Below are 12,237 nucleotides of genomic sequence, written 5' to 3' on the forward strand. Positions count from 1 at the left end.
TAAACACAGCAGAAAAAGTTTAGACTTATATTATCCTTCACCAATTTAGAACAGCAATATGTACACTATGTACAGTGATAAGTATAGTGCACTCCATGGTAAGCAAGGCAGAAATAGAAGCCACAAGATAGCAGACCGTGCTTCAACCAGCTCTAGAATGGGAATGACAAGGGCAGACAGGAGAGCGGTACCCACATAACCTCTGCGATTGCCAAAACCATCTTCTTATTGGCTAGAACCTGGTCACTAGTTGAACGACGGGGCCCCATCATCAACTCATAGCAACCTGGTTCGCTGGTTGGGGGAGATAGCCTGTAAATGAGGGTGTGTACATGCGCCGAATAAAGGTTACGTACTCTTTGCATGCCACAGCTGTTTTCATATTTGTAATCTTGATATGCAGTGTTGTGGTCCTTGTCCATGTGTCTATTTCCTTTAATTGATTTTATAATTGTTTGTGGGTTTTCCTACTTGCCTAAGGCTTCAGTCTGTACTAATCATGCAGCTAGACTGGTATTTATGCTCCCACCTGGAGTTCTTGCTGTTCTTCTTCTCAACAAGTTGCCATCTCCCACCGTCAGGGTGACCCAAAAAAGAAAGAAAATCCCCAAGAAGAAAAATACTTTCATCATTCAACACTTTCACCTCACACACACATAATCACTGTCTTTGCAGAGGTACTTCTCATTTCCAGGACTCAAGTCCGGCTAACCAGTTTCCCTAAATCCCTTCCCTGTCAAGGCAAGATTTTAATTCAACCTTGGTTTATTAACATTTTAGTCTGTTAAGTTTATAAAACCAAAGTATCTTCCTGATATGCTTGTATCTTTCCTGTAGGGCTCTGTAATGTTTCTATGAATTTCTGCAGGCTCTTTCAGACTGACTGAGCCTCATGCTATCGGAGAAATCATTTGCACACAGGGCCAATTGTTATGCGGTTCCCAGATTGTATAGTTCTTCTGCATATACAGCATCTTCTTTTCAGTGTTCTACGTTTTCATTGGCTTCAAATTGAGCCATTGTTCATTATGTTCCACCTACTGGCGATTGTCACTGGTGGGTGGAACAATGGCTCAGTTGAAAGACAAGTAAAACATGGAACAGCAAAAATATATGCTGTATATTTGGGACCCTCTATAACAGGTTACCAGTGTGTATTTGTCAGGAATATGTTCATGCTTTTAAATCTCATTTGAAAACACACCTCTCTCTCTTTTCTTAGTGCTTATGATCCTGATGATCATACTGTCTTTCCTGAATATAAACCTTAATATTCTCTTTTTATCTTAGCTGTTGTATATATGGTTTGATGTGTGAGCACCTTTGAATTTCTCAGAAGAACAGACACTCAGGAATTATAAAGAATTATAAAATCTCATTATTGTTGAAAGTGAACATAGATAAGAATAAGGTGATGAGGGGATCAAATGAGTTAAGTAAAGAAAAATTGGATATCACATTGGAAGGAGGGAAAATGGAGGAAGTGAATGTATTCAGATATTTGGGAGTAAACTTATCAGCAGATGGGTTTATGAAGGATGAGTTTAACCATAGAAATTATAAGGAAAAAGGGTGGGTGGTACATTGAGGTATCTATGGAGACAAAAAATGTTATCCATGGAAGCAAAGAAGGAAATGTACGAGAGTATATTGGTACCAATAATCTTATATGGGTGTGAAGCATGAGTTGTAAATGCTGCAGTATGGGGTTGGCTGGAAGTAGTGGAGATGTCATGTCTAAGGGCAATGTGTGGTGTAAATATTATGCAGAGAATTCGTAATGTCTCCATTGGGAAGTGGAACAGAATTCTTCCTCTGTAATGCCAGGAGCCAGGGGCTAGTAACCTCTTCTCCTGTGTACATTACTAAAGTTAAAAAGAGAAACTTTTGTTTTTTCTTTTTGGGCCACCCTGCTTCAGTGGGATACAGCCAGTTTGTTGAAAGAATAATAATAATAATAATAATAATTCATAGTGTGGAAATTAGGAGGTATGGAGTTAATAAAAGTACTATTCAAAGAGCTGAAGAGGAGTTGTTGAGGTTGGTCATTTAGAGAGGATGGAGCAAAATAGGATGACTTGGATGGTGTATAAATCTGTAGTGAAGGGAAGGAGGGGTAGGGGTCATCTTAGGAAAGAATGGAGGGAGGGGGGTAAAAGAGGTTTTGTGTGCATGGGGGCTTGAACATACAGCAGGTTAGATAGGAGTAAATGGACACAAATGGTTTTTGGGACCTAACGAACTGTTGGAGTGTGAGCAGGGTAATATTTTGTGGAGGGATTCAGGGAAACTGGTTAGCTGGACTTAGTCCTGGAGGTGGAAAGTACAATGCCTGCACTTTAACCCTTTGAGGGTTTTGGTCGTACTAGTACGTCTTACGCGTAGGGGTTTTTGACGTACTAGTACGCATAAATTCTAGCGGCCTCAAATCTAGTGGGAGAAAGCTGGTAGGCCTTCATATGAAAGAATGGGTCTATGTGGTCAGTGTGCACAGTCTAAAAGAAATCCTGCAGCACACAGTGCATAATGAGAAAAAAAAAACTTTGACCATTTTTTTGGAATAAATCAGCGACTTTGCAGTGTATTTTCGTATGGTATTTATTGTTGTATTCTAGTTTTCTTGGACTCATTTTATAGAATGGAAGACATATTACAGAAATTGAGATGATTTTGACTGGTTTTACAATGAAAGGTGCCTTGAAATTGAGCTCAAAGTAGCAGAAATGTTCGATTTTTACCAAACTTCAAAAGTAAACAAATCGTGCCAAGCGTGCAATACACGTCAACTGGTGAGTCTAATATTCTTTCACAAGTGCACCAATAATATTTATACCATTTTTTACACTAATGCAGTAGTCTGCATAACAGTAAATCTTATATTTTTTGTGAGAATAAAAATTCAAAGTGGAAAGCAAAAGAATATAAGAGGGGCCTTGAGATGTGACTAATGACTAGAGGAAATGTCATTTTAGTGCCAGGAATGTCTTTCTTGTTTATTCTGGACCCTATTCGGAAATTGGCATCTTTTGAAATTTGTGTGAAATTGGCAAAATTGCTAAATTCTGACCACTGTACTGGATAGTTGAATTTCATAAATGGGTGGTTTCTTGTACCCATTCGATAGAAAAAATGGAGTTCTAGCGAAATATTCACGTTTTTTGTCGACTAGTACAGTGAAATTGGCCGAAAATGGGGCTCAAAGTGGGCAAAATCGCCGATGCTTAAACATCGCCGAGACCGCTAACTTTGCGAGAGCATAATTCCGTAAGTTTTCTATCAAATTTCAAACTTTTGGTGTCTTTATGATCGGGAAAAGATTCTCTATCTTTTCATAAGAGAAAATAATTTTTTTTTTTTTAAATTTGGCCGACCCTGAGAACGAGTTTCGGAGAGGGCCTGTCGACCCTCAAAGGGTTAAACGAGAGGTTTGGGATATTGGCTGTTAGGAGTGACATCTAAACTATCGTATCTGGGTGCCTCTGCAGAGATGGTGATTATGCTTTATTTGATGGTGAGAGTGCAGTTCTTTTTTGGGTCATCCTGCTTTGGTGGGAGATGGCCAGTGTGTTGAAAAAAAAATATTATTATTATTATTATTAGTATTATAAGAAAATGCTATCTAGGTCAAGGTGATAGGGTGATAAATCATCCAAGCTACATATATCCAATTTTCATTTCTAATGTGAGAGTTTGTTGTGAATTTTTCCATCTGAGGTATCCTGACTTATTCTTTAGTAGGTACAGTGTTACACTGGCTTGATACCTGTTCACAATTTGTTATTGTTTAATGATATGGTCTACTATATTCTTCCATTAAGAAAGAGAAAATTGTATTTACCACAGTATAGTTCATTTCCTAATGTATGACTCAGTAACATCAGTTTCACATTGTAGCTACTTTACATCATCTTACTATATTAAAGAAATTATAATGCCATTCTTAGGTTTTCACATAATCTGGTACCATGTTGACTTTATTTTTTCTGTTGCAGCCGTACTGTGGGCATGAGGGACATGCTGGTAATGCCAGGTGGTGGATATGACAATCATTTGCCAGTGGGACAGGACGGGGAAAGCCTAACTCCATACCCTCCCCATACCCCTCAGAGTCACTCTTCCAGCGGCCTCAAGAGTCCAGACTCTGGTGTTAATGTATCCATCCTTGAGTAAGGCACAGTTTGATGTAAACAAATAGAGGAGGTTATTTAGAATGGGTTTATGGCCTGAGCAGCTAGTACCCTTACTTTACATCTAGCTTAGGATTGATTCAAATACTGATACCTGATAGGATTAGTACATCACTAGCTACATGAAGTCTGATAAACAGGCACAATTCCTAAAATAATGTAGCAAACAGTACAACACAATAAGGGCCTTCTTCCCAAGTTTTACACCCCTTCATCCTAAATGGCCACCTCTCTTTGTCAGCAACCATCTCTGTGCCACTGCCACTGCCATTGCCACATTGCTGCTACAAATACCATCTTGGCTGCCCCCATATCTGCTAATGTTATACCATGACTGCCATATCTGAAAGTCACCACAGTAACTAGTGACTTGGGCTTATGATACTGTCAGGGAGGTGGAACAAAAAAATAAGGTCATCAATAAAGGTAAAGTGACTATTGATGCATTAAGAATGTGAGTGTGTATTTCAAGTATGAATTTGTTTGTTAAATAAGAGCCCACACGTGAAATACAGTACAGTAATTATATTTTGCAGTTGTGAATGAAAAATCAAACATTTATGTCAATTACTGGGAAGTAGATACAGTAATAAAAAAAATTTTCAAAATATTTTTTTGGAGTAACTGATTTGGTAAATTGCATCATCAAAATGATTAAAGATTCATTGCATATCTTAGTAATATACTGTCTTCTACTTCATTTATAATCTGTATTTTACTGAACAGTGTATTTTTTGTAATATTTCATTCAAGATAAATTTCTGTTTAGCCCTTTATTGTGCACACCAACATTTTTGAACCCCTCTTATAGACAGGAGCATAGCTTTAAAATACCAGTATGAGACTAAGAATTACACCTCTCAGATCTGTCTGTGATGTTAGAGAAGCTCTATTGTGATGTAATTAGTGGTTATGAGCCTTTTGTAGCACATCATTTAGGCTACAAGTATTTGTCATTAAGATAATTGGCCTTTGCGATGGTGTACTAAGAGTTCATAATCTCTGATCTCATCTCCAATGTACTCCCAGAAAGTACAAGGTGGGCAGCTGGAGAAACTGACAACCCATGCCATGAAAGTTGCCAGCTACCCTCTCTGCTGCTGTTAGACACGAAGTATATATGAAGAAGAATTTTTATTTTTATATGACTGTTATATTGTTAAAATGGTAATGGAGACACTTTAAGAAAGAGATTTGTTTGTATTTGGCAAGTTTGTGGTTGAAGTTTGGAAATAGTGACACTACCACTACCACAGACAGCTTTGTAGGAATGATAGTGAATCCTGAACAAAGATTCATTTCAGTTCAATGGTTAAATCCCCCAACATACATACAATTCAGGGTTTTATTGGGTTACTTAGCCCAAAATAGGAATGATACAGTATTGGAGACTGAAACCAAACTTATGTAAATTTTAGTTTCCTTAGTAGAACATGGCTGCAACTTAAATGAGGAAAATTATTAATTCCCATGCATTGACCTAAGCCAAGTTGATTTTGTCATGTTTCTCAACAAACGTGCATTTTTTAAGAACACACAGGTATCTTGTAAAAACTCACCAGTGTTTAGGATGGAGGAAATCCTAATTGGTATGATCTTTATTGTTGTACATGGTACTTTGAACATGTTATTGTTCCATTGTAGGTGTTGAAGGATGGTTGTCTTTGTAACTTAATAATCGCCAGGATTTCCATAATCTGGTTAAGTAGCATTGCATGATTGTCGAGGATGTCAGTTTTTTTTTTTTCCAAACCTCTTGAACAAACATTAATTAAAACATATTAAAAGTTGATGTTCTTGACATTCAACATTCTGGTTTGCTTGGTCTTGGATATTTCAAACTGTGAGTGACCTATTCTTGAAAAACTAAATGTTACTCCAACCTTAGGAAAGCACTGTATAGATATCTAATTCTTCAGTAATCTGGATTGTGCTTAACCAGGTTTTGGAAGAATATGATGACCTGGTTTTGAATAATAGAGGTATTGTATTAATGTTCTCTTTCCTGAATTTGCATTAAAGCTAAACCTCTTTGATAATGCAACTTTCTGACATTTAATTGGGTACTGATGCTTGTGCCCTCATGATGATGAAAAAATATCACTTTTATTTCCTCTTCAACTATGAATTCAGTGTGCCATGGTTTTTGTATAAAAAAGACATAGTTGACTTTTGCAGAATTCATTAATTACTTTTTTGAACAATATATAATATGGCCTAAACTAAATAGTGCTCTAATACAGTGGTATATAGGCGAATGACTTGCGGGTGAATATGTTACCGATTGGTCTATTTCGGTGAGGATATTTGCGAATAATATCACTTTAAACTTACATTGTGGATGTTAATTGGATTTAAAGTTCAGAAACAGGCATTTTGTTCCAAGTACAATTGCCATATAGTACTTGAAGTGTTAATTTATTGCTTCATAAATGCTTTAATTTATTTTGAACAGAGAATTAGAATATTAATGATAAAAATAATTAGATCTTGTAGTTTCTCTGGCTACTGTGTTATCAGTTATGATGCCCATAAAACTTTTCTGATTGCTAATGTAATATTCAAGGATGGAATTTATTTAATGGAAAATATATTCACTAATTTACTTAGGAGGACTTATCATACCCATAGTGTAATGGGAACAAAACATTTTTGTTACATTATCTTGCAACATGTCTGTGTTTCAGTGAGGGGCCCATGTTTGTGTATTAACTTAGTGTCATATCCAGCTAATGGAACTCTCAGTCCTATCATGCACATTACTATTTGCTACTTATTTATAATATAACCCCACAAGCCATTGATTGGAGTGAGGTCATGTTAACCAAGTTAACATTTTTAGTAAAATGTCAAAGAGTTTAGGTCAGAATCCTTGTTGGTGGAAGGTTGTGTTCACAACAGCTGCATTGTGGCAGTGTTTTGCATCTTGGCTTGGTTAGTTCTTGTGTTGGGCTGCAATGCTTATCAATGCAGCAAAACTTAGATTATAATGTTTGGTATAATTATTATATTCCCTTAAATGAGAACTTTTGATATGTAAAGGTTATATTACAAGGTAATAAAGAAAGTAAGGTGAGCACTGCCTTCCCCAACAATAGGATTGCTCTTTCAGTCCTGGACCAGCATTGCCAGACTGCTAAAGTGTATATTGTATACTGTACTTGCAACTGAAAATTAAATAGCTACTTGCATCATAGCATTAGGAAATAAATAAATAATAATAATAATAGTAGGTCTAGCAGAGGTAAGATTTTTGCCTCATGTTTCAACTAGATTATATGTATGTTTATCTACTCAGTGTTGAAATGCTCAACAACTCTGAGTCTTGATAAGGAAAAAAATAAATTATTACTGTGTATACTAAGGCAGAGTAAATTTACAGTCATAATCCATATTTGGAAATGTTCAACTTGAAACTGAAAAGTTGGCAAGTTGTAAATTGTTGTATCCCTTTTTTTTTTGTTTACTTGTAGCCCAAAGCCTCCATTTTAAAATATTTTGTTGGGTATTTTAGTATTTTGAATGCTCTTCACCTGAGTGCTGATCAGCATGTATTTCTGTGGGTATAATAATTGCTAGAGGTTTTTTGCAGATGGTCAATATTCATGAGCCAGAGTGTATTCATGAGCCCTCCAAGACACTTAGGAATTTTGACCATAAAACATAAATGCTTTTAAATACATTAGACTCCTGATTTATAAGTACATATTCTGATAAATAATAAGCTGTCTTCCTTGGACAGCACCAAGTAACTAATTTTTCTTGCAGTTATTGAATGGGCCCCTCCTTGATGTTATGCTTAAAACATAAACATTAATTGATAAAGTTTTGTGAGAGAAGAACAGATGCTTAAGAAAAACTTGTTTGCAAGTCCTATGATTTATATGTAATGTAAATTACTTTTAGGTTATTAATACATAATGTAGGATTCCTGTTTGATTGTACTTTCTGCAAGACTAGGAATATTTTCAGAGTAAATTGTTGAAGTTTTGTAGATTTAAGAAATAGATTTAACCACTGGGTAATTTTTACTTGTCATATCAAATTTAAAAATTCCAAGCTGTAAAATTTATTCAGATATCAGTCATAGTCACGCTAGTGAAAGAAACGGCAGTAAATCTTGAGAATTAAAAAATGTATGTAATCTTTTATTGCTAGGAAATCTTTAAGTTTGATAGTGTTCAGTTAAGGCAGAAATCAGAAATATGTAATTTCCTGTTCTACTTCCACAAATACTTATCTTGAAAGTGATTGTTGTATCAATACTGAAATGTTAATTAACCCAAGCAAGTTTGAATACATATAATTTGAGCAGCAAAATTTAAGCAAGTTACAATACTAACCTCCAAAAGACAACAAACTTGTTGGGAGATGTTACGTTGTGTGAATTCATGTCATGTAGCTTACATCCCAAACTCTGAATTATTTTTGTGAGTATTTGTACCTACTCATGAAATTTAAAATACTTATTAATGTAATTCATATACTGTTTATATACATAACTAATTTATGTCTGAATTATAAAAGACCAATCCAGTTACTGAAATGGTTATCTGGATTTGAAATTATAAATATCCTAATTGGTGTAAATTATACTTTCACGTGTTGCCATGTTTAATATAATAATTCAAAACTTAAATACTTTAGTGTTCACAGGGAAAAGTCCTAATACTTGTGTGCATGTGCCCACAAAGAGAATTTAGGGATTGGCCTATATCAATACCCAAATTAGATATTTTGTGTGATGATTAGCCTGCAGCATCATTTTTCAAAACCTAGTCCTGGAATGGTTGGAACAGTTTACTTATGAATCTATATGACTGGCTGTAAAGATTTCGAACATGTGATGTCGTATGGCTTTCTTCCTGCAAAATAGCATAAAAAATGGAGCACAGTGGTATATTTAGGCTTGGAAGATAAGTCTTGTTAGTTGAAGTCAGGACTGATAAGAGTCAATAAAGTAACTTGAGTCATTGTTAGGTGATTGGGATAAAGGGAACACTAATCCAGAAATCAGTTGAGATGACTGGGAATATTAATATCAGTTGTCCATAGGCATATTTTATGGAATACCTGGATTGTTTTTTGCATTTTTATTTTGCTGTAATTTTTCAAAAGATAATGTAATTTAGGAAAAAAAATTATTTTCCCTTTTTTAAGTGCAGAAACAATATTATTCAATAAAAAATGTTGATTATTTTGAGCTATAAAATGCAAATTATGTTGATATTTAGGACAATTTAAGCTTTTTATGCCAGTTCTTCTTGCTGGCTTGATAAACAGTGAATTGAAGTGGGGAAAGTTTGGGGAATGTAAACCATCTTGTGATCATTTGGTACTGTTGAATTGTATGCACTGGTATTGAAAGTAAAGGTTGGTTGGAATTTTGTATTTTATTTAAATTTCCTAAACATATTATTTTGTAACAAAGTTCCTGATGTACTTGAATGTACAGTGTTTTGGTTTTCTCTGTACCTATGCAAATCCTTAAAATTATGTTGTTGGCATAGCATTTTCATACATGTGAAAGTTGACATTATAAGATCTGATAGTAAATGGTACAGCAGTTTCCCAAACTTTTTCAGGATCTTTCATCAAACCAGTTGTATCCCACTGAAGCAGGGTGGCCCAAAAGGAAAAACAAAAGTTTCTCTTTTTAACTTTAGTAATGTATATAGGAGAAGGGGGTTACTAGCCCCTTGCTCCTGGCATGTTATCTCATGACTCATGGTTTACGGAGGAAGAATTCCGTTCCACTTTCCCATGGAGATAATTGGGAATAAATAAGAACAAAAACCAGTAAGAAAATGAAGAAAACCCAGAGGGGTGTATACTAATGTTTATAATTCATTTTTTTTTTTGGGGGGGGGGGCAACAAGTTGGAAATCTCCCACTGAAGCAGGGTGACCCAAAAAGAAAGAAAATCCCCAAAAAGAAAAAACTTTCACCTCACTCACACATAATCACTGTCTTTGCAGAGGTGCCCAGATACAACAGTTTAGAAGCATATATGAAGATATAACATACTCCTCCAAACTGGATGTGCATGTGTAGTGTGACCTAAGTGTAAGTAGAAGTAGGAAGATGTACTTAAAATCTTGTATGTTTTTTTCAGAATCATGACCCTAAACACAATTTTTTCCCCAGAAAGCTTGCCTTATATATATATATTATATATATATATATATATATATACACATACACATATATATATATATATATATATATATATATATATATATATATAATATATATATATAATATATAATATATATATATATAATTCCCCCCCCCCCCCCAACAAGTCGGCCGTCTCCCACCGAGGCAGGGTGACCCAAAAAAGAAAGAAAATTCCCAAAAAGAAAATACTTTTATCATCATTCAACACTTTCACCACACTCACACATTATCACTGTTTTTGCAGAGGTGCTAAGAATACAACAGCTTAGAAGCATATACGTATAAAGATACACAGCATATCCCTCCAAACTACCAATATCCCAAACCCCTCCTTTAAAGTGCAGGCATTGTACTTCCCATTTCCAGGACGCAAGTCCGACTATATGAAAATAACCGGTTTCCCTGAATCCCTTCACTAAATATAACCCTGCTCACACTCCAACAGATCGTCAGGTCCCAAGTACCATTCGTCTCCATTCACTCCTATCTAACACGCTCACGCACGCTTGCTGGAAGTCCAAGCCCCTCGCCCACAAAACCTCCTTTACCCCCTCTCTCCAACTCTTTCGAGGACGACCCCTACCCTATATTATAATATATATTTTTTTTTTTTTTTCAAAAAGTCGGCCGTCTCCCACCGAGGCAGGGTGACCCAAAAAAGAAAGAAAATCCCCATAAAGAAAATACTTTCATCATCATTCAACACTTTCACCACACTCACACATCACTGTTTTTGCAGAGGTGCTCAGAATACAACAGTTTAGAAACATATACGTATAAAGATACACAACATATCCCTCCAAACTGCCAATATCCCAAACCCCACCTTTAAAGTGCAGGCATTGTACTTCCCATTTCCAGGACTCGAGTCCGACTATATGAAAATAACCGGTTTCCCTGAATCCCTTCACTAAATATTACCCTGCTCACACTCCAACAGATCGTCAGGTCCCAAGTATGATTCGTCTCCATTCACTCCTATCTAACATGCTCGTGCACGCTTGCTGGAAGTCCAAGCCCCTCGCCCACAAAACCTCCTTTACCCCCTCTTTCCAACCCTTTCGAGGACGACCCCTACCCCTCTGTCCTTCCCCTATAGATTTATATGCTTTCCATGTCATTCTACTTTGATCCATTCTCTCTAAATATATATATATTGGCAGTTTGGAGGGGTATGTTGTGTATCTTTATACGTATATGCTTCTAAACTGTTGTATTCTGAGCACCTCTGCAAAAACAGTGATGTGTGAGTGTGGTGAAAGTGTTGAATGATGATGAAAGTAAAAGCAGTGATAATGTGAGTGTGTTGAATGATGATGAAAGTATTTTCTTTTTGGGGATTTTCTTTCTTTTTTGGGTCACTCTGCCTCTGTGGGAGATGGCCGACTTGTTGAAAAAAAAAAATTGTATATATATATATATATACTGTTTATTAGATTAAGTTCATTTAATTAATTTAAATGCTAATTAGTCAAAATGTACACCTTTTAAAAATAATGTAACTTTTATTGCAAAACTTGGTATGTAATAAAGATCAGATTTTTTCAGTGGTTACCATGATGCTGCTTCATTCTCTGGGTGAGATCTCTGAGTTTTGGTTAATACTGAATGGAGCACCACACAAGTCATGCTGAGAATCCACTTCGTTCATGACTTTAATTTTGATTATCACAGAGCTTGAAAATCATAATTGGGATTGCATCATTAAGATGCCAGATTTTTCCAATGCAATAGTGACTTACTAAAACAGAGGGTTTGGCTCTTCACTAAATTATAACATGGCAATGGGATTTTCTGTCTTGAAGCGAGTGATGAATCCCACATTACTTTCCATCACAAATGAAGCTCTCGGTGCACACTGCTAAACAGT

At 35.8% G+C, this 12,237-nt stretch overlaps 1 protein-coding gene across 15 annotated transcripts in view; it reads left to right on the forward strand.

Annotated features, from left to right (window-relative positions):
- The window catches only part of LOC128694998 (constitutive coactivator of PPAR-gamma-like protein 1 homolog), a 224,507-nt gene extending 214,936 nt beyond the window's left edge, over positions 1–9,571 (forward strand). For 10 of the 15 annotated variants that reach the window (XM_053785385.1, XM_053785384.1, XM_053785392.1 and 7 more), the window contains one exon: positions 3,993–9,571. In XM_053785385.1, coding sequence (XP_053641360.1) covers positions 3,993–4,170 — 178 coding nt within the window. In that variant the 3' untranslated portion in view covers positions 4,171–9,571. The remainder of the gene's footprint in view (positions 1–3,992) is intronic. The other 5 variants (XM_053785391.2, XM_053785393.2, XM_053785395.2 and 2 more) reach the window with 3 other exon arrangements.
- The last annotated feature ends 2,666 nt before the right edge of the window (positions 9,572–12,237 follow it).

The sequence above is a fragment of the Cherax quadricarinatus genome, chromosome 35 (genome assembly GCF_038502225.1).
Source record: "Cherax quadricarinatus isolate ZL_2023a chromosome 35, ASM3850222v1, whole genome shotgun sequence".
Classification (NCBI taxonomy): Eukaryota; Metazoa; Arthropoda; class Malacostraca; order Decapoda; family Parastacidae; genus Cherax; species Cherax quadricarinatus.